The sequence below is a fragment of the Coregonus clupeaformis genome, chromosome 12 (genome assembly GCF_020615455.1).
Source record: "Coregonus clupeaformis isolate EN_2021a chromosome 12, ASM2061545v1, whole genome shotgun sequence".
NCBI lineage: Eukaryota > Metazoa > Chordata > Actinopteri > Salmoniformes > Salmonidae > Coregonus > Coregonus clupeaformis.
The window spans coordinates 61,719,012-61,742,813 of NC_059203.1; the positions used below are offsets into that span (position 1 = coordinate 61,719,012).

At 43.9% G+C, this 23,802-nt stretch overlaps 1 protein-coding gene across 1 annotated transcript in view; it reads right to left on the reverse strand.

The window, feature by feature from the left end:
• Positions 1-6,197: 6,197 nt before the first annotated feature.
• Positions 6,198-23,802, reverse strand: part of LOC121578331 (kinesin-like protein KIF21B) — a 99,938-nt gene continuing 82,333 nt past the window's right edge. The window contains exons 28-34 of the mRNA XM_041892642.2: positions 19,863-19,999; positions 19,476-19,656; positions 19,081-19,245; positions 18,712-18,829; positions 18,310-18,480; positions 16,869-17,068; positions 6,198-10,698 (exon numbers count right to left, since the gene is read on the reverse strand). Of these exons, the coding sequence (XP_041748576.2) occupies positions 10,650-10,698; positions 16,869-17,068; positions 18,310-18,480; positions 18,712-18,829; positions 19,081-19,245; positions 19,476-19,656; positions 19,863-19,999 (1,021 nt within the window). The 3' untranslated portion in view covers positions 6,198-10,649. The remainder of the gene's footprint in view (positions 10,699-16,868; positions 17,069-18,309; positions 18,481-18,711; positions 18,830-19,080; positions 19,246-19,475; positions 19,657-19,862; positions 20,000-23,802) is intronic.

Consider the following 23,802-nt stretch of genomic DNA (forward strand, 5'->3'; position numbering starts at 1 on the left):
TGTGGATTGGTAGATCCAGTCATGCATGGCCGCTATGCGCACAGCTAGCAGGGTCAATGACAGCCACCAAAGCGTGGTCCACGCCGAGGCAGGTAGCACAGAACTGATGGGAATCTGACTGGGACAAGTTAATGGCCGCAATTGCCAAGACAAGCTGCCTAGGCTTGCGCTGCTTTCTTTCCCCCTTGGTCGGTACCTTAGTCGACATCATTTCAACCAGACGGATGAATGCGGACGGAATTACCAGGGGAAGGCTAGCTAGCTACTACACATGCTGCTAACTCGATGGAGAAGTCTGGCGAGACACGGGGTAACAATAGCTGGAAGACAGGTAAGCAGGATGCTTTATTTACCAGGGGAGTGGGAGATAAATACATTCTTTATATATTCAGGGTAGTGAAAGTACCGCTAGCAGGGATGCTAGCTAATTAGGTGGCTATCACCACTTGAGTGAAGATAGCTAGCTAGCTACAGAGGTCGGATCTTCATTTGACCCGTTTGTCGCAGGAAGAAAATAATACTGCAGCAGGAGGATTTTAATATCTGAAGAAATATTTAGAATCGCCGCCAGGGAGCAGATGGAAGCAGTGTTTGGAAAAAATGCAGTACCGTACAAACATTGTACCTTAGACTGCAGGTCCACTCGGCGCCAGTTCAAGTAGCCTATATAGGATACGTGCAGGCTACAGCATCTTGTGTTAATTCTTATGTGGATGATAATAAATGGCCATATTTGTAGATTTATTTTGTGGTAATCTGGACTGCCTCACTCCTTAAAAAATACCTTTAAGAAAGAATACATCTTTGGACAAATAAAAATGACAGTAACATAAATATAAAACATGATTATAAATAATACAAGGAAGGCTAAATGTATTCATAGAACACGCACAGACCTAGCAAGCAACAATAGATGCCGTGGTAACTGATTCCACCATCGAAAGAGAAAAACAAAGAAATAGAAAATAAAATCTAGATTCTGAGATTCAGGTCGGAGATTTTGACATGGAAATGAAAAACGTCAGAGGACTTTTAAGCCTCGAATGCATTGCAAGTTGGCCCTTTCACTTTTGATTCATGCACTGAATGAGTGGAGGAGTTCCACCATTGGATCGTAAATTTTTTAATTAATTTAGATAGCCTATAGCCTACATTAGGACCACAAGTTAATTGTATTTATTTCAATGTTTTCAAGAAGTAAAACAAATAGTCTGATAATTTACACATCAAAGAAAAGCTGACGATAAACAGTGCTGCTAACACGCTAACTTTACTCTGTAAAGAGAAGCCGAAGTTAGCAGAATTCCTGAAAATAGAAAAGAAGCCACTCAACGCCCCGTGGTGGAGTGGTAACCCACACCGAATGGAACAGTTAGGTAGAGAGGTATGTTTTCTGAAGAAAGCTGCTAAATGGGCTCATAAGCAAATAGACTCGTGAAGAGGAGTAGAATGAGGAAACCAGAGCATTGAGCGGTGCTATATAGACATGTGGGGCTCACACCCACAAAGCTTGTTAGGCATGATTGAATAAGGCTTAAGCGAATACATGCACGAGCCTGTGTCCCATAGTGAGATGTTGAACTGAGTCGACTGAAAGAGAACCTCATTACAACAACCCAATGTAGCCTACTCTGCAAAGCACTGTCAGGGTGAAGGTTGAAAAATGTATTCTGTAAAGTATATTTTGACCAGAATAAGCATTTTATTCCTTTATAAATCTGAGGCTTTTGATAATGTCTTAATGCCTGCCTTTGGTACTAAGTGGTGAGTAGGTTACAGTGAGCCATTTTGATCATATCTGTGAGACACAGAAGCCCTTGCCCCCATTAGATAATGGCTGAGGTGGGTAATTTAGCTTGAAACACGCACACAGTGTGAGAAGGCCTTGGCCCCATCAGATCCTAGCTGAGTTTGCTAATGTACTGATCCAACAGGACTGATGATCAAAGGTCCAACATTCCCTCTCCACAGGACACACCCTTACATCTCACAGTCTCTGACTCTCTGCGGGAGAGTGAGTGTGTGTGACGGAAGGACCAAAAGGCAAGTGTATGTGTGGCTAAAAGGCAGGCGAAACAGAAAGAGAGAAGCCCTCTGTTCACTTGTGAAACTCTGCCTGGTTGTGGAATGGGCTGCCATCAGTCAGGATGTGGCTTCATGTATCTCATCACAGCCCTGGTGTCTTACAGCTTCCTGCCATGGAAAGAAACAGGAAGTACAGCTGTGACGGGTCAGGAGGGGAGTGGAGAGACGGAAGGAAGGAGGAGAAGGAGAAGAAAAAGAAACGGAGTAAAGGTGGATAAGGTGTGCAGCAGTAGAGATACCGAACTTATGGTCAGAGTAGGAGTAAACATGAACAACTCATCTCAAAATAAGGATTAATAGTTGTTCGGTTTTAGTGGACTATGCTGCAATTTTGCTAAGGGAGAGAAACTCTAGCTAGTATTGCAAGGCTGCTGTAAGAGATATTGTGGGTTCTAATCATTGAATTAGGAATTAGAACTCCTCTAACCTTGGAGGAGTTGGTTTATTGGAATGTACCTTAGCAGAGTGTCTATGACTCTTCAGCCAAATATGACACATGCTATGATTGAGAGGCTGCCACACACAGACACGCACGCACACAGACACACACACACGCACAGAGTATAATGATTGGTTGGCTGCCACAGCCTTGATGTGGCTCAAAGGGACCTTGATGGCAGGCAGACAGAGAGGCTGTGAGAAATAGAGAGAAAGAGTGATTTTCAGTATGGTATATTTTCAATCACTTGCTGTGGCTCAATATACTGCCTGTGACTGAACTGTTAATACACTACCATTCAAAAGTTTGGGGTCACTTAGAAATGATCTTGTTTTCGAAAGAAAAGCAATTTATTTGTCCATTAAAATAACATCAAATTGATCCGAAATACAGTGTAGACATTATTAATGTTGTAAATGGCTATTGTAGCTGGAAACGGCAGATTTTTTATGGAATATCTACATAGGCGTACAGAGGCCCATTATCAGCAACCATCAGTCCTGTGTTCCAATGGCACGTTATGTTTGCTAATCCAAGTTTATCATTTTGAAAGGCTAATTGATAATTAGAAAACCCTTTTGCAATTATGTTAGCACAGCTGGCTCTAACCAGAATAGAAAGAGGAGTGGGAGGCCCCGGTGCACAACTGAGCAAGAGGACAAATACATTAGAGTGTCTAGTTTGAGAAATAGATGCCTCACAGGTCCTCAACTGGCAGCTTCATTAAATAGTACCCGCAAAACACCAGTCTCAACGTCAACAGTGAAGAGGCGACTCCGGGATGGTGACCTTCTAGGCAGAGTTGCAAAGAAAAAGCCATATCTCAGACTGGCCAATAAAAATTAAAGATTAAGATGGGCAGTCTGAGATATGGCTTTTTCTTTGCAAATCTGCCTAGAAGGTCAGCATCCCGGAGACAGTGTAACTCTGGAGCTCTGTCAGATTGACCACTGGGTTCTTGGTCACCTCCCTGACCAAGGCCCTTCCCCCCGATTGCTCAGTTTGGCCGGGCGGCCAGCTCTTTTTTATTTTTTATTTTACCTTTATTTAACTAGGCAAGTCAGTTAAGAACAAATTATTATTTACAATGACGGCCTACACGGCCAAACCCGGAAGATGCTGGGCTAATTGCGCGCCGCCCTTTGGGACTCCCAATCACAGCCGGTTGTGATACAGCCTGGAATCGAACCAGGGGGTCTGTAGTGACGCATCAAGCACTGAGATGCAGTGCCTTAGACCGCTGCGCCACTCGGGAGCCTAGGAAGAGTCTTGGTGGTTCCAAACTTCTTCCATTTAAGAATGATGGAGGCCACTGTTTTCTTGGGGACCTTCAATGCTGCAGACATTTTTTGGTACCCTTCTCCAGATCTGTGCCTCGACACAATCCTTTCTCGGCGCTCTACAGACAATTCCTTCGACCTCATGGCTTGTTTTTTGCTCTGACATGCACTGTCAATTGTGGGACCTTATATAGACAGGTGTGTGCCTTTCCAAATCATGTCCAATCAATTGAATTTACTACAGGTGGAATCCAATCAAGTTGTACAAAACATCTCAAGGATGAACAACGGAAACAGGATGCACCTGAGTTCAATTTCGAGTCTCATAGTAAAGGGTCTGAATACTTATAGTAAGGTATTTCTGTTTTTAATTTTTAATAAATGTGCAAACATTTTAAAAAACCTGTTTTCGCTTTGTCATTATTTAGAATAAGGCCATAACGTAACACAATTTGGAAAAAGTCAAGGGGTCTGAATACTTTCCGAATGCACTGTAAGTATTTAAAATACAAATACTTAAATAAGCATGTATTTGAACCGAGGTCTGATCATTATGACTGCATGAAGATAACGTCTGATGCTCAGTACTTCAAACATTAAATCCAGTTTTCACAGTGCCGTAAAATAGTTTCCTTTTGACCTTTTCTGCTCAACAGTTAATTCACCAGTATCCTTCATATTTGGCTCATCGTGTGAAAACACACAGTGTGTAAGCCACACGCATACAGAGTGAATAAGCCCAAATTCAAAGAGAGGAAGTACTGTAGGATAAGCCCATATCATTCTGCGGATATGCTCAGTCTTTGTTCTCTGTATAAACCCATGCAGATGTATGGTATGTGTCTAGAAGATTGACTGTTTTTAATGATGCATTAAAGTCCCTCTGTAAACTCCCACTGTCCTTCTGCTCTTTATCAATCTTCCTCTGCCATGGTTTCTCTCCCTCTGTCTCTTTAGACTCTCTCTCAGTCTTTATCATCCATCTCCAAACCCCTCAGAGGAGGACAGGAAGTCAGCTGAGAGAGAAAGGCACTCAAGAGCTTTTTGACTACTCTCACAATCTAACTGCACTGCAAGACCAAGGCTGAACACATATCCTGCTGTTACCTGCTCAAAAGGGCAACACTTCCAGAGAGAATTGGGATGTACAGCCTACTAGTCGATGACCGATGCGATGTTCAAGGTCACCAAGGGGTTACTTTGTTACAGTAGCTATTTTGGGACGTAGAGAGCTGATCTGTAATTATTCATATGATAGATAGTTTCTAATCTGCTCTATGCATTATATTTCTATGTCTGATTCATAAAAGGTAAACATTGGAGTGATGTCTAACACAGTCTGAAAAACAAGAGAAACTTGTGAGAGCAAACAATAGACCTAAGGCTCTATTCAATCCGACTTTCAGCGTTACAGAGTGATTGAAATTTAAAGGAAATGTTCCATGGGAAACGCTGCATATGTCGGCTCAATCGGAAATTACCTGTACATTTCTATCGCACAATCTGTAACGCTTCAACAATACAGATTTAATAGATCCCTTAGAAAAAGTTGGTGAAATAGTTAGGAAGTATTAGGTAATTGATATGGTAAAACAAAGTCTGGGGAAAACTTTAAGGCTTGTATTTACAATATTAGAATGATGGAATTCGAAATAGTTGTGCATGCAAGTTAGGATGTATTGGGTAACTGGGGAGAGGGAAATTAAAGTAGTTAGAAAGATATTGACAGATCATGAAATTGGACTAGACCCAACAGAGGGCAGTCAAATGAAAATTTAATTAACGAGACATTAAAATTCAACTTTTGAATGTATTATTGATGGAAGGGAAGAGAGACAGATAGAGAGAGACAAAGAGGGAGTCTGTGTGTGTGCGCTTGTGTGTGTCTGTTTATGAGTGTGTGTTTGTGTCTGTGTGTGGGGGCATCTGAAACAGTATAAAGTGGTTTCCTCCTACTCTCCCGCTGTAATGGCTGCCATACATCACAGCGACAGAGCCTCCTGTGGAGCACCCTCGACAAGCTCTATCCAAAACCAGTTAATGGTCACAATCTGCACAGGAAATGAAGATGCACGAGAGGGATGTGATTTCTGCTGCTGCCTCCAAGGTGCGACGAGAGAGAGAGTACAAGCGAGCGTTCAAACCCTCTGTCTTTCCCTTCTAAAGAGTTGATAAACCTCTCTCTCTCTCTCTCTCTCTCTCTCTCTCTCTCTCTCTCTCTCTCTCTCTCTCTCTCTCTCTCTCTCTCTCTCTCTCTCTCTCTCTCTCTCTCTCTCTCTCTCTCTCTCTCTCTCTCTCTCTCTCTCTCTCTCTCTCTCTCTCTCTCTCTCTCTCTCTCTCTCTCTCTCTCTCTCTCTCTCTCTCTCTCTCTCTCTCAGAAGTTAGATGTTGGCATTTGTAAAAGTCGATTGGTAAACAGAACGAGAAGGGGAACAATCTATCGTGATTACAGTCCCAAGTCATTTGTTAGATCCTATCAGTGTTGGTACAGAGGGATAGAGGGGTAGTGTTCTCATCCACCCACATCTGTTGTATCTCGCTGCTGTGTTTTCCCCAAACTTTGACAGCTGACTGCATGAAAAGACAATTACTCATTCCAACTGAAGTTAACAAAAAAAACATATATCATTCAAGGATGACATTTTTTGTACTTATTTAAATGAAGGAACGATTTATTGATCCATCATTAAATAATAAATGTACTTACAGTATTTAAATGTCAAGGAATTTTACATGGTATTTGGTCACATGCACATTGTAAGAAAAAGAAAAACAACATTATCTGTACAAACATTTACAGTAGTCCGTAGGGGGAGGAGCCTGTGCAATAAAAAGGTACCTGGTATGACCTTTGACCCTGTATAGAATTTGACCCCGGTTGACAGATACCGCCAGAGACATGTTACTGTCCACTTTGCCTGTAAAGCAGAAATAGAGAGAAACAGAGCTGGCGTGAACTCTATACATATCAGCTCGGTCAGCGTTTGATTAGGCCTACATATCAGAACATATTATAACTTTCTTTAGTAGACAAGGTGTTTCCCAGAGCCTTCGTTAGCAAGGTGGCTCTTAAAAAGCCAGTCAGACTGTGACTGACGATAACTTCAGAACGAATTTGACTACAAATATAAAGTTGCCAAAATATTTGCAATTGTTACTAACAACCAAGTTGAGGATAACATTATGCTTCAAATGAAAACCGAAATGACTGCATTAAAACATGCCTACATGGACCTATATAGGTTATTTAAATCATATCGATAAACATTTCATGTTCAATAAATTGAGTTCTATTTTGCGACTAGGATACTGTCTGTAATTTGTACCTCAATGTGTTTCATGATGTGTGACAACTTGTGCGCAATGATGTGCTCAATCTGTAATTTAGTGCATTATTATTGGGTAAGCATAATAAACTGCCTCTATAGCCTATTTGCACCCATTATTGGTCATATCTGTCTAGGAGCTGATCCTTTGTCAGTATTGTGGAATAATTATAATGTTAAGGTAAGATTTGAATGGAGAAAGCTGATCCGAGAGCAGCGCTGCTTTTCTTTCGATCCTATCAGTATCGACACTTGGTCTAACAACATACTCTCTACTTGCTTGTTTGGAAAACACTCTTAAAAAGTTGGTTCGTAAATAGCGATGCATCTGGTACGATCAAGCAGAGGCCCCTTTAAAGCACCTTAAGTACTACACAGCTTCCTCTAACAGCTACTGTGAAACACACTGAGCGAAGGAGTAGAAAGGCTGATACTGTACAGTCAGCAGAGTAAAGCACCACATAGTTAGCTAGCTATAGGTGATTGGCACAGCTGTGGGTGTTCAACATCCTTCATGTTAAGCCTGGTCCTCCAAAGGACATGATAGAGGATTTGGAAAATGGGAAAATACAAGGAAAGACTACAATAATAAAGGGAGTCAAAAAAGGCATGATAGTTTGACGTTATTAAAGAGGTTGTAAAGGCTAAAGAGATTACATAGATATTCCTCTATGACAAAGGAACATCGATTGTACCTTAAAAACGTTCAAATGGCTTTAAAAACAAGGCATTTGGTAAACATTATGGGCTACATACAGAGACTCTAAGACTGGATCTGTGGAGTATTGTATACACTCCCTCTACCTTCAACTCAAACCTAAACCTAGGCTCAGAATAACATGATTGCTTTATCTTATTTCTTATGTTTCTCTTTATCAAACTATTTACATGAAGTTAGCAGCATCAAAATGTATTGTAAGAGAAACAAAATCGATTCAGTCTTCAAAGACAGCTCTTCAAATCTATGAGAACAAATACAGTAATTGAGATTCTCATTGCAGTAGATTTCATTTGGGATACTTTTCTTTTTCTATATCGGACCACCAATCCATTCCTCTAATGTAATCCATTTCATCACAGTACAGTACACACATTTCTAAGTCTTTACCAGATAAAGTGCACTCAATAACAAAGAGATATATTCACAGGAGAAGAAATGCTGTGAATTACACATGGCTCAGTGGATCACTAGGCATCTAAAGATATTTCAGATCCTCAGGGACGGAGTGTGAGAATTTCTATTTTGTGACATCATCAGTGGGAATTGATTAGAATGTCCCCTTCTCAAAGGGTTAGAAGGAGGGAAGATTCTCTGATCACCAGTGCCTGGAGATGGTGGTTAACCACAGGAGTGTGTGTGTGCATGTCTGTCTGTCTGTCTGTCTGTCTGTGTGTGTGTGTGTGTGTGCGTGGGTGGGAGGGCTAGAAGACTAATATGTTTAACTCAGCAGACAGTAAAACTCAGAGCTGAAGGAAGCCAAGCCCTGCCAGGCAAGATGGATAACCTAAAAATACACAAGCATGTGTGTGTGTGTGTGTGAAGCCAGGTGTCGCCCCTACACTACCCCAACGGGCACGCAGCGAATTTGACACACACAGCAGCACAGACCCTAAAACTACTGAACGGAATAAATAAATATCTTATAAAGGATGCGGCCCAAATGGCACCCTATTCCCTATATAGTGTTTGACAAGGGCCCATAGGACTCTGGTCAAAAGTAGTGCACTATGTAGGGAATATGGTGTCAATTGGGACGCACAAACACTCTTCTCTGTCCTGACCTACTTATTCAGACTTTTCCCATCATGCAGCCTATCTCATCACCACCTGCTAACACAGCAGCCAATTAGAGTGGCTAGCATTACCATCCCTACATTCCTCCCACCACTGTATATGTAGTGCAGAACTAGAGCTAGGACAGCTCAGCTCTATCTGGGTGTCTGCAGTTACAGTTATCATCAGTTCAGACCTGGGTTCAAATACTATTTGATATTCCAAATACATGATCTGTGCTTGATTGAGCTTGCCTGGCTTCATGGGCCAATATAATAGTCCCAAAAGGGCACATCTGGCACTCCAGACAGGCTAGAGCAAATGCTGAAAAATAGTATTTAAACCAATGGAGGCTGCTGAGGGGAGAACGGCTCAAAATAATGGCTGGAACTGCACGAATGGAATGGCATCAAACCATGTGTTTGATGTATTTGATACCATTCCACTGATTCTGCTCCAGCCATTACCATAAGCCAGTCCTGCCCAATTAAGGTGCAACCTCCTGTCATTCAATCCCAGGTTTGCAGAAGTTACAACAGCTAATAAGCTCAGAATGGAGTTGCACAGCATATCAGACTCACAGGGTAAGAGGAGAGGTTGAGATGGTGATTTTCATGGTGCTTATTGAAGTGTTGAGAGCCTCAGTGATAGAGAGGGTGACTCCCAACGGGCACCCTAATCCCTGGTCAAATGTAGTGCACTTTATAGGAAGTAGGGTGCCATTTGGGACGTAGTCAGTCTCAGGCTGCATAAAGACAGGAGAGATAATGATCTGGAACTTTGGCACCTGTGGAGCTACTGCTGCCTGGTGGGGGTGGTGTGTGTGTGTTTGTGTGTGTGTATAATATTATTATTCCTGCACTCCCACCCTGATAAGACAGCAGTGTTTGTGTGTGTGTGGGTATGTGTGTGTGGGTATGTGTGTGTGTGTGTGTGTGTGTGTGTGTGTGTGTGTGTGTGTGTGTGTGTGTGTGTGTGTGATCCTCCAGGACTGGTGTTAGTAGTGATGTATTAGTGATAGGCTCTCTCAGTGCAGACTCAGCAGCCTGCAGCCAAAGTAGAGGCCACATTAAAACCCATCCATAGAGATGAAGAGACAGGGAATCACAAAGGGCTGAACTGAACTCTCAACAAACTGTCCAGTGGTTTCAACACTGTATGTTACTGAACACCTCGCTCTCTCAGTCCCCTTTGCTGTAAATTAATTCCAGTTTGTTCATCACAGCCAGTAGACAATCAAACACAGACAGTCCTGAAGATAGAAACATCATAGTCTTTAGTTGGCTCAGAAATTGTGTTCTCCAAGGGTTAGTTCACTTCTGGGAGACCTTGTTTTCATTGAATGAATAATAAATAGGAGTAGATTAATCAGTCAGTAGCTGCTTTTTGTCCTCACACAGACATTATCTGGCACAATAAAGGTTTCATCTTGTCCAATTCACATCACACCTTAATGGCACTTACAGTTGGATTGGCAGTAGAAACAAGAAAAGGCAAACACCCTCAAACTTCCCGTTTTGCCTTTCAGTTCAAGACACACTCCTCATAAGGATCTTTCCGGAGGAGACTAAACTTTGCGACGACACGTCATCCACACTTTGGTCGTCCCGGTAATGGTTGGTAACCATGACGTCCTGCCGCGTCACACCTGATTGGTTGAGGTGAGAGGGTCAGAGGTCAGGGGTGAAGGCCCTCAGTAAAGATGGCCGCCGATGATAATGTCACATTAATGCTCCGACCGAACGTCACCTCTTCTTCCCCACCTTTGCTGACCAGATCTTCACTGTCATATCACTAGCGAGAGAGGGAGGAAGAGACAGAGGGAGGGAGGGGGAGAGAGAGATCGAGAGAGAAAGAAATAGAGTGGGGGTAGGGAGATTAATGGGGAGAAAAAGAGAGAGAGGACCAGGGGGACCCAGAGAATGAGAGCGGGAGAAACATTGAGAGAGGGAAGGAGAGCAGAAGGAGGACCAAGAGAGAGACAGAGGAATAAAAGGGGGAAGGAAAAGAACAAGAACAAGAGGCGGAGAGAGAGGAGAGAAAGAGAAGAAAAGAGTGACTCAATTGCCAGCATCTTCAAACAGTTCCATTGTGACTCCCACACAGCCTCACACACAAGACATCAAAACCTACAGTTCACAGAAAGAGGATGAGACACACACAGATGCTACCCCCTACTCCTTCACCAGTTACGGAGCACAAAGGAATCAGGTCCAAAATAGACATCAAACATCCTCCTCTGTGACACACAACCTCCCCTCAGATAGAGCAAACATCACAACCCTCATCCCTCTTTCTGTCGCTCTCTCTTTCCCTCTTTATTTCTTCCTCTATAATTCTCTCTTTTCCTCTCCCCTCTCAAACACCATATATCCTCTCTTATACCCCCTCCCTCTCCTCCTCTCTCTGCCCCTCTCTTCACTCCTCTCCCCATCTAACTGCTATTCATCTCTTCCCGCCCCCCTCTCTCTGATCAACAGAGCTCTAAGTGAAGTTTGTAAAATACTTAGAATGAAGTTAATCAACTTATCTTCTCTGCTGTTCTGTTCTTTCTTCCCTGTTAAGAAACTCCCAGCTCAGTTGATAATTTACTCTTAATTTCCTCTCCATTCACAACCTGCCGAGCACTACCTCCTAAACTGCTGTCATATTTAAGTGTGTGTGTCTGTGTCTGCCGAGTTACTGCTGTCGAATTTAAGGCCTTAATACCCAGGATAACATCCCCTCTCCCTCCCCAATCCCTCCTAACATCAGGCTGCTATCTGGGCTCACTAGGGTGTGTTGCAGAGACACTGTGTTACTGTAGCATTAGTGGAAAATAGTAGGATGATTGACGTGCCATTAACATATTTCCCAGCATGCTCTATTGCAGGCAGATTTTTTGAATTGTTTGTTTCAATATCTATATTTGTGCATGTACATTGAGTGATTACGCTAATGCTACACAAAGATAAATAACATACATTTTTCAAAATTAATCCAATCAGTTCGTTAGATTTTTGCACCCGTTACTGAAATGTTTGTTCCAGTTTAAATGCCTTAGGTCAGGGGTAAGCAACTAGATTCAGCCGCAGGCCAATTTTTGTCCGAGTGGATGGTGTAGGGGCCAGAACATAATTAAAGTAATTATTACACAGCAAAATGACCACAACTAAGCCCAAAAAGAGATTATATTTCATATATGCCATTTAGCAGACACTTGTATCCAAAGCGACTTAGTCATGAATGCATACATTTTACCTAAGGGTGGTCCCGAGAATCTATCCCACTATCCTGGCATTGCAAGTGCCATGCTCTACCAACTGAGCTACAGAGGAACACACAGGAAACACTGTTGGATATTTGAAAATAATAATAAGTTCATACCTTGATTACATTGAGACACGATCACATACTCTACCGGTCAAATGTTTTAGAACACCTACTCATTCAAGGGTTTTTCTTTATTTTTACTATTTTCTACATTCTAGAATAATAGTGAAGACATCAAAACTAGGAAATAACACATATGGAATCATGTAGTAACCAAAAAAAGTGTTAAACAAATCAAAATATATGTTATATTTGAGATTCTTCAAATAGCCACCCTTTGCCTTGATGACAGCTTTGCACACTCTTGGCATAAAGAATAAAGAAAAACCCTTGAATGAGTAGGTGTTCTAAAACTTTTGACCGGTAGTGTATGTCATTGCCGACCCCTGCCTTAGGTAGTTTCCTCATAATGTGACTTGCAGGCAGGGTTGCAAAATGCTGGTAACTTTCCTAAAATTCCCAGGTTCTCCAGAAATCCTGGTTGAAAGTTTCCTAGAAACGGAACCAGGAAATCCAAAATCCTTTCAAAGTGGTTTTTGTAAAATCTGGGAATTCTGGAAAAGTCACTGGAATTTTGCAACCCTACTTGCAGGCAACCCTACTTGCAGGCCTGAGGTATGAACTGGGCTACAATTATGCACTTATAAATAAAGGTACAAAGGATGACCTTACAAGGTACCATTACAGTGACAAGTGTTTGTACCACTTTAGGAACAAATCAAAACCTATTTTTGAAACTCATGGTTTACAGGCCACATCAGGCCTGCAAGTCACATTATACTGGCTTGCAAAGTGATGTGTAATTCCTATTGGAAGTCAGCCAGAGTTAGGGTCTAAGGCACTGCATCGCAGTGCTAACTGTGCCACTAGAGATCCTGGTTCGAATCCAGGCTCTGTCGCAGCCGGCCGCGACCGGGAGACTCATGGGCGGCGCACAATTGGCCCAGCGTCGTCCAGGGTAGGGGAGGGAATGGCCGGCAGGGATGTAGCTCAGTTGATAGAGCATGGCGTTTGCAACGCCAGGGTTGTGGGTTCGATTCCCACGGGGGGCCAGTATAAAAAATAAAAAAATAAAAAATGTATTCACTAACTGTAAGTCGCTCTGGATAAGAGTGTCTGCTAAATGACTAAAATGTAAAAAAATGTAAATGTAAAAATGTGTAACTGCTAAACTGCTTTCTGACTGTACACTGTACTGCATGATTGTAGTAGCTATGTTGACTATGACGTGACAACGATGTAGGCTGTGTGTAGCGGTTATAGCAGTCATGATATGAAGGTTTGGCTTGGAAAGTTTTTTTTTAGCCAGGTCATGGACAGCTGATGTGTTGCACACTGAAGTCCACAAGCGAAGGGAAAAGGTGAGAGGATGAGAGCGTGTGAAGGAATTATATATACAATGAGCAAAGTGATCACACTGTTTTCATGTGGCTACTATGAAAGTGAACTGCATTTGTGTGTGATCAGGGGTGTATTCATTCCGCCGATTCTGTTGAAAAACATTTCTTAAACGGAAGCAAACGGAACGAAACAGGGATAAAAACACCTAAATATGTCTAACAGAAATTCACATTTGGAACTGTTGGACTAATGATTACTCCCTAGATGAGCTAGATGCAGGCAAGAGTGTGCAAGGCGGTATTGAATGTGTCACTGTCTGTCACCTTGATTACTCAAAATTGTCTACATTGTAAACTTTAATTAATAGGCTAGGTTGTAGCAACCTCATGATGGGTACAGGGAAAATCAGAGTATCATGTAGTAGCCTAAACCTATCGATGTTACATTGAGCTGGGTGAATGAAATATGAATGACAGTCATCCAACATGCTGTCATAGAAATAAGGCCATGCTCATAAAAAAAAGAATCATCCTCCCTCATCTTAAATGGCACCGACCGCCACTGGAGCAAGGGTATTAGCAAGAGGAAGAGAGGGGACAGAGAGAGGAAGAGAGGGGACAGAGAGAGGAAGAGAGGGGACAGAGAGAGAGGAAGAGAGGGGACAGAGAGAGAGGAAGAGAGGGGACAGAGAGAGAGGAAGAGAGGGGACAGAGAGAGGAAGAGAGAGGACAGAGAGAGGACAGAGAGGGGACAGAGAGAGGAAGAGAGGGGACAGAGAGATGAAGAGAGGGGACAGAGAGATGAAGAGGGGGGACAGAGAGAGAGGAAGAGGGGACAGAGAGAGAGGAAGAGAGGGGACAGAGAGAGGAAGAGAGGGGACAGAGAGAGAGGAAGAGGGGACAGAGAGAGAGGAAGAGAGGGGACAGAGAGAGAGGAAGAGAGGGGACAGAGAGAGGAAGAGAGGGGACAGAGAGAGAGGAAGAGAGGGGACAGAGAGAGAGGAAGAGAGGGGACAGAGAGAGAGGAAGAGAGGGGACAGAGAGAGGAAGAAATGGGACAGAGAGAGGAAGAGAGGGGACAGAGAGATGAAGAGAGGGGACAGAGAGAGGAAAAGAGGGGACAGAGAGAAAGGAAGAGAGGGGACAGAGAGAGAGGAAGAGAGGGGACAGAGAGAGGAAGAGAGGGGACAGAGAGAGGAAGAGAGGGGACAGAGAGAGGAAGAGAGGGGACAGAGAGAGGAACAGAGGGGACAGAGAGAGAGGAAGAGAGGGGACAGAGAGAGAGGAAGAGAGGGGACAGAGAGAGAGGAAGAGAGGGGACAGAGAGATGAAGAGAGGGGACAGAGAGAGGAAGAGAGGGGACAGAGAGATGAAGAGAGGGGACAGAGAGATGAAGAGAGGGGACAGAGAGAGAGGAAGAGAGGGGACAGAGAGAGGAAGAGAGGGGACAGAGAGAGGAAGAGAGGGGACAGAGAGAGAGGAAGAGAGGGGACAGAGAGAGAGGAAGAGATGGGACAGAGAGAGAGGAAGAGAGGGGACAGAGAGAGGAAGAGAGGGGACAGAGAGATGAAGAGAGGGGACAGAGAGAGGAAGAGAGGGGACACAGAGATGAAGAGAGGGGACAGAGAGATGAAGAGAGGGGACAGAGAGAGAGGAAGAGAGGGGACAGAGAGAGAGGAAGAGATGGGACAGAGAGAGGAAGAGAGGGGACAGAGAGAGGAAGAGAGGGGACAGAGAGAGGAAGAGAGGGGACAGAGAGAGGAAGAGAGGGGACAGAGAGAGGAAGAGGGGACAGAGAGAGGAAGAGAGGGGACAGAGAGAGGAAGAGAGGGGACAGAGAGAGAGGAAGAGATGGGACAGAGAGAGAGGAAGAGAGGGGACAGAGAGAGGAAAAGAGGGGACAGAGAGAGAGGAAGAGAGGGGACAGAGAGAGGAAGAGAGGGGACAGATAGATGAAGAGAGGGGACAGAGAGAGGAAGAGGGGACAGAGAGAGGAAGAGAGGGGACAGAGAGAGAGGAAGAGAGGGGACAGAGAGAGGAAGAGAGGGGACAGAGAGAGGAAGAGAGGGGACAGAGAGAGGAAGAGAGGGGACAGAGAGATGAAGAGAGGGGACAGAGAGAGGAAGAGAGGGGACAGAGAGAGGAAGAGAGGGGACAGAGAGATGAAGAGAGGGGACAGAGAGAGGAAGAGAGGGGACAGAGAGAGAGGAAGAGAATCAGAAAGAGAGGAACGCGAATGAGTGAAAGTACCAGAGGAGAGCGGAGGCGGGGTTGTGAGTCGGAGTGAAGGCTCATGGGAGGCTTGTGGTGCGACCCTTGATAGCCAGAACCCGTCGAGGTAGACAGGGGGTCAGACCTGGGACATAACTCCATAACTTCACCCTGCAGTCACTGTGGCAGGGCAGGATGAGGAGGAGAGGAAAGGCGGGAAAGAACGACAAAATACAGAAGGGGAAAGAGAGGAGAGAGGTAGGAGAAGGAAGAGAGGGGAAAAGGAGAGGTTAAAGTGGGTTAGTACAAGATAAAGATGAGGTACTAGTTTAGTAAAGGTGTATTCAGATGGATCAGGAAGGGCATTAAGCATGAAAAGTGAAAGGTCTTGGTGAAAAGAGGTTGGTATAGGGAGGACAGAGATTCTTGGGTGTGCGAAGCAGATCCATGCAAACCCCTCTCAATCTACAATACTAGTGATGTAGTATGTGTATTTCACACAGTACCATATGGTCATGTCAGCTTTGCTAAAGTTTTCCATGCAATGCTGGGAACAGAAAGACATACTGCACATGCCCATGATACGCCTGGTCGCATGCATCAGCTGAGCTCTACCAAGCCAGTGACTAGCTGTGTGGGGCTGAGTGAAATCAGAAAGATGTATCCTTGACATGGGATATGAATGCCACATGCACCAGTCAATGTTCTGTGTTGTACTCAACAACGTTTTCTTGTTAGTCATAGCATCTTTTCAGAAAGACCGTTTTACCTAACCCTGTCAATGTACTGTTCTGGAGTAACTTTTTCTAATTGCCTTGCTGCAGTAAGGTATATCATTCATGTGACAAACTCTCTAGCAGGGTGATGCCAAACACCAAGTTTATTAACAATCATCTAACAATAACCAATGTATTTAAATAGATTTCTGAAATATGCCCCTGACAGTGCAGTTACATCCACTGAATGCCCCCAACTCTACCATATTTACTTTACCCTTCCGATGGCGTAACATCATACCTGGATATTAAGTGAAAAAAAATCTTGAAGAAAGCTCATAATAAGTTATAATATGGTTATAACCATGTTTTAGTAATGTTTTACCTGGAAGCGGTGAAGATGTGTCGTGAGTTGGTGCAGATGGCGTTGATGGGGCTCTCATGACCCCTGACCTCTCCTATGGGGGTGAAGTTATCAACGTTCCACACCTTCAGCATGCCTCCCCGACACGCACTCAGCAGCATGGGTCGACCTGGAACATATGCCAGCGCACACACCCAGTCCTTATGGGCGTTGGGGATTTGCTGTGGAGGGGGAGAGGAGAGAGAGGAAGGTTCAGTTTAGTTTAAATATACAATTTCACCCACACACAGTCACAGAAGTAGTGTTTTAAGTTCCAACTTTGACTGTGTATCAGTGTACATGATCCTCTATGGATAAACTGGGTACAGATATCCTTTCCACAGAGGCTTACCGTGGGTGTGTTTGACTAAGATTATTCACCATTCAAGATTATTTTAAAATAAATCACAGAAGCATTACCGGATACTTACATGAACGCACGCACGCCTACACGCACACAAACCAGACCTGGGTTTAAATACTATTAAGTCGTTGAATATGGGAATGTATTTGGAAATACACTCAGAAAGTATTGGCATGTATTGAAAAATTCTCAAATACACAGACAAGTGTATATTCCAATACAACTACTTAAATAATCCAATGCATTTGAACCCAGGTCTGTTTGGTAATTGAAATAATGTATTTGGAAATAAGTATTTGAAATACTTTGAAATACTTCCAATAGAAGTAGTTGATTCTGGAAACATTATTTGAAATACACAGAAATTATTTAAATAACAAATAATCAAAGACGTAAGTATTCTAACCCAGGTCAGACACACACATCCCTTCCTACTCAGTAGCTATTGATATACTTGTCCACCCTGCTCTACAATGTTGACTATTCTCTCATGGCAAATTTAAATTGGATGACACAGTACTAACGTGTCCCTCAGGGCTAACACTTTGGCTGCATCCCTAATTGGCATCATATTCCTTATATAGTGCCTTAGGCCCTAGTAGGGTATCGATTGGGTTGTAGCCTTTGAGCTGAGCAGGTAAAGACATGGCCTATATTAATGACAGCTTTTCTACATCACATGATTCACTCCTGCCACTATAGGCTGACCACATTGTAGACAGATAACCATTAATCAACACACATGCACTGTAGCAGTACATTCCCTTTTCCCAATACTGTCAGAACTGGTATCAATGACATTCAATTATCGCTGCCCTTTTCAGCTGCCACACTGTGCTGTGACACACACACGCCCTCCCCTCCCTCCTTCCCTCCCTCCCCTCCCTCCCTCCCTCCCTCCCTCCCTCCCTCCCTCTCTCTACACTCATAGAAAAAAAGGTTATTCTGTGGAAAGGGTTCTACCTGGAACCAAAAAGGGTTCTTCAAAGGGTTGTCATATGGGGACAGCCAAAGAACCCTTTTAGGTTCTAGATAGCACCTCTTTTTCTAAGAGTGTACCTGTGTGAGTTCTTGGTTCTCCAGGTCCCACTTCTTGATGCCGTTGTCTCGTGATGCGCTGAACAGAACGTCTCCCTGGATGGCCAGACACTCGATGCCGTCATAGTGCGGAGGCTCAAAGTTGTGGGCAGGGCCTAAATTACCCAGCATGCCCTCTGCCACATCAAACACCTGACACAAAAACAGGACAGCAGTAGCAGTCAGAAAACATGACCAAACAGCAGAAAAAAGTTGTTGCACACTCCAACAGGAATCCACAACAGGAAGTGTACCAGTTCACACCTCAAGAGAAGGGTAGAGAACCAGGATGTAGCCTGCGTAACGGGGTACAATGGAAATGCTTGTGTGTGTGTGTGTGTGTGTGTGTGTATGTGTGTGCCACTGCGCGTAGCACAGTAGTACCTTGACGTAGTGGTCCTTGGAGCCAGTGATGACCTGGTCTTTGCCAAGTAGAGACTGACCTACAGTGAGACACATCACTGAACCTATATGACCTGTCAGCTTCCCTAATGCTGTCATCCTAGAGAGAGAGATGAGAGGGAGGGAGGGAGAGAGAGAGAGAGAAGAGGAAGAAGGGAGAGAGAGAGGGAGGGAGGACAGAGGGAGGAGAGAGGGAGAGAGAAAGAGAGAGAGAGATCATTTTTTATTGTTAGACAACTTTTATAGGCACAGCTAATGTATGTACATACATAGCTAAATCAATGCCAATTGTAAAAATACATTGCTGCATAGCAGTGGTTAGAATGCTAAAAACAAGTGTCCTTCTGTTACCTGTTGAGGTCCCAGGTGCGTACGGTGTTGCCAGAAGCAGCATACAGGACAGAGCCAGAGGGGTTCAGAGCTATCTGGTTGATCTGGTATTCACCCTGTGCCACCGTGACGGTACGGGGGGTGGTGCCCGCACACGCATCCCCCGATACCACCTGGCCTGAAGACCTGGAGAGGTAGAGAGGGGGGACAGAGAGAGAGAGAGAGAGAGAGGGGTAGCGGGAGAGAGAGATATTGATATTGAGATTGGAATTGAGATTGAGATCGAGGTTTGGTAAACGTTGGTTCATTCAGCTTGGTCGTAAACATGTCTGGACCGTTACAGAGTTGCACTGATTGATCAGTGAGGGTGGTTAGGGTGAGCTGTGATTGGTGGAAAGATACAGAGAGCCACTCACGTGAGGGTGCGGACACACTTGGCAGAGTCTCGTATGTCCCAGACCTTGATGTAGGAGGTGGAGACAGAGAACACTAGGCAGGAGGAGGAACAGTATTTGACTGAGACCACGTTATTGGGGTGCCCTTTCAGCGTGACGATTTCCTGTCCCGTCACCAGGTTCCACATCTTACACGTCCGGTCTGATGAGAAACAAGAGAGATGAGACGGGTTAAAAACATGAACATCTAAAACTGGCAGCCCCGCCACTTGGTTCTCTATAAAGCTGAGGGATGGTGCTGGAGCGATGGATGCAAGGACTGACAGCCCATGAGGTTAAAATGAGAGCTTTGTTTGTTTACAAAGACAAAGACATCCCATGGTCCTAGTTAGGACAGTGTTGTTGTACCTTTGGATCCAGTGAAGAGCAGTTCATCTGTAGCATCCACACAGAGGACTGGTTTAGTGTGTCCCTCTGCTACAGCAGAACACTGGAGGGGCGCCGTCCGTCCCCCCTTCACTCCCCCCGTGGAAGTGATCACACCCCTGATGGAGACACACACACATCATTAGACACACGCACACACACTGACAGACACACACACCGTCACACACACACAAAACACTAACTAACACACAGACCACTAACCCCACACAGATACATAACATCTCATACACACAAGTACACAATACACACTTCATCAAATATGAAAAGTTAGGCTCCACGCCTCAATGAATGAACACACAAATGCGCAACACACACAGTTAGAAACTCCAGCCAGGTCTAAAGGAGCACAGCTCTATCATGCCCCCTGCTGGAGATAAACATGTATAACCACTCCCTCCCATTCCCTCCCTCTCTGTACCCTCCCCTTCCTCTCCATCCCTCTCTTTTTTGGAAGCCCAATTAGAGAGCCTGGCCTAAAACCATCCATCTCCTGGCTGGCAGTGGAAAAAAACTCTCCCCCCTCAAAAATAACGAGCCTCTTCCTCTCTCTCTCTAGCCCTCCCTCCCCCTCTCTCTCTCGCTCTCTCTCTCTCTCCTTCCCTCCCTTTATTCCTTTCTCTCTTTCATTTCTCGCTGCCAGGACAAGAGTCCCAGAGCGCTCGGAGGGGAGCCGGCCATGTGAGACAGAGGAATGGAAGAAAAATTGGTCACCAGAGTGTTTCATATAGCACTGACACGGTAAACACTGGGTGACACGATGAGAGACAGATGAGAGAGAGAGACTTGACAGAGAGAGAGAGAGAGAGAGAGAGAGAGAGAGAGAGAGAGAGAGAGAGAGAGAGAGAGAGACGGTAGTGACAGGAGTGTGTGGGGATAAAGGGACCAGTGATTAAAGGCAAAACTGGGACAGATCTGTCTCCCTGGACCCCTCAAACACAGACACTTGTCCTCTTCCCCTTGTACCATAGGGCTATATTTTCCCACTCTCTCCCTATGTAGGGGCGTGCTTTGTGCTGGTAAAGCAGGTGATCAGCATGGCATGGCTGCTAGACTAGCCTCAGCCACACACTCAGAACAACGTGAGAGGGTAATGAGAGAAATAGACGCTGCATGCATGTCAGCTATAGTCTCACAAACGCAAATGAACTGAAACACAAAACAACCAAAATAATACAAATTCTACAGAAACACAGTACAGTTCATTCAAATGACGAGAGAACGGCGGCAGTTCACGGCACCAAAGAAGAAGCAGAACTCAACGACAGTCCGGCAACAGCCAACTCAAACTCAAAAACAACAACACAACATCATCCTGTGGCATCATATCTACAGTACATGCAGCATCTCCACCAATCAAGAGTGAGCTAGCTCGTGGTCCTTGCCCTTGCCCCTTGTGAGCCAATCCCAGTTCAGTGTTCAGGCGAAGGCAGAGGCTTCTGGGACAGGTGAGTGAGTGAGAGAATGGGGGGGTTGATTGGAACCAGGCCTTTGTCTCGTCACAGAGGAGGGGGTAAAGTAGGATGGAGGTTAGGTGTGACAGGGCTAGTATATCGGCCCAATTCCAAATCAACTCTTGTCGGTTTGGAATTGGACACAGGGTTTTTGGATAAGAGGGAGTGGGCTGTCTTCTGAATGAACCTTATGTCCAGGGAGAGCAGGGGAACGTTCGCAAGTTAGCCAATCGGCTCTAAAAGTGTTTCTATCACTATTCCCATTGGTTAGATAGTTGTGTGGACTCTCTGGCCAATCAATCACTGTCTTTTTCTGATCTCTCGTTCCAAGGAGAGTACGGAGGACCTGACAATCAAAGCCTTTCAAAACATTGCTTTCTTATTACAGGGGCCTAACATGAGTTATTACACCTTACATAAGTTATTACATTTCTGCTATCCTGAAATAATACAACGCAATGTATTGCAGTGCATGGTACTGCCTGTGTGTTGTGTGGTTATGAATGTTCTAAACCTGGCTTCCCATATAATGAGATTAGAGGGAGATCAGTCAATGATAATGCCGTTATCTATGTATAAATATGATGAAAACCAGAGAGATGTAATAAGACTGTCAGTAGGATGATTAGAGCTGTGATAAATGAGATTGATCTATCCTGTCTATTTCTTTCTCTCTACAATCTCTACGTCTATTAGATTATCATAGCGAGAGAGAGAGAGAGACAGAGTGTTGACAGTGACAACTGGCTAAGTACAGCCTGGAGGGATTTCTGCTCTAAATATCCACATACCTCTTTTCCTCCTTCCTTCCTTCCTTCCTTCCTTCCTTCCTTCCTTCCTTCCTTCCTTCCTTCCTTCCTTCCTTCCTTCCTTCCTTCCTTCCTTCCTTCCTTCCTTCCTTCCTTCCTTCCTTCCTTCCATCCTTCCTTCCTTCCTTCCTTCCTTCCTTCCTCTCTCGCTCCATCTACTTGTATTATTGGAGACTTTCACCCTTTACTTACAGACTTTACGATATGTTGCCTTTAAAAAAAAAATTCTGGAAATGTTTTTAAGAACGCAATTCAAACAGTCCCATTTTTACCACATTCTTCTTTACCACATATTTTTTACAGCCAGCATATACCGTAACGTCTGTCTGTAAAGGGTATTATACACATCTTGTGGGAAGCCGGCAACTTCGACCCTGATGTTGTGTTCTGTTCACATATATTTAAGAGGATATTTATACAGAAAATGTGTATAAAACCTGTATGAACTGTATTTTTAATTATATGACAATATTTTAAGTTGATAATAATTCTATTACACAATTTCTGATACATCACATGCATTACTTTTATTTTCCTACATAAGTAAAATCAGGATTATGCCTCTACTGTCATTCATTCCAATTAGACTAGTTTGGATTTCTCGCTGACCAATTTGGCTGCCATTTTCACACCATTCTGGAACTTTGAGGGTTCATGAGATAGCCCCTCTTGTAATTTAATAGGATCTTTATACTTCAAGAAGTTCGCAGACAGACTGTCTGCTTTTATTTCGTCACATTCTCAATCGTAAGTTATTTTTAGCTCGCCATTCCTTACAAATAATTACCTTGTTATGATGAATAAAACCGTTGGTTACAGTCAAACTCCAGGCTGCTGACGTCGTGTTTGTGTGTAATGTAATGTGTAGAATGTTTATGATTCAATGCGTGCCAAAGCCGGTAAAATGAAAGGTGATGTTTATACTGAGGGGTTGGCGGAACTTTTAAACACATTACCGCTATTATGACTAGGTCGTTTGGCGGAAATAAAAGTACAGGCTTTGTTGCCAGCAAAATAGAAAAGTCGGCAAAAAGTTGGTGTGATTCTAAAGTTGGCGGGTTTTCATCTTGGTTTGAAAGGGGTAGGCTATTATAGGTTGAAATAACTGTGCGGCTCAGGGCAGCTGGGTGGTCCCATAACAAATCAGGGCACTGCAATAACCACTGAACATATCAACTAGAGCACCCCCATAAGGGTTAAATTATTCATGTTGGTGCAGCCCACTGTTTTAGGGCCATTCCAATGTGTCCATATGTAATTCTGTACTTTCTAAAAGGGTTATAAAAACAGTGATTGATATGTCAGTGCAGAAACGCAATTACACTTTTACAGTCTGGGAAAGAGAGTTAAAACAGTTGTAAGCACTACAAGCGGTAGTTTAGGCATAGTTTAGTAGGGGCGTGGCATTCAGCTAGATGTTTTTAGCCATCCGTGAGAGTAGATGTCATTCCTGTTGATCTGTTCTGTTGTATAGTTATCACATTTGAAGGTTAAACATTGACATTTCTGTAGCTTCAATGAGGCCTACAGAAGTATATGAGTAAATGAGCTCCCTAAAAGCCAATGTTGGGATAGATACCACCTTATTATAATATGTAATAAATCATCTTAATATTCTAGAAGAATGTGTAAAATGCAAAA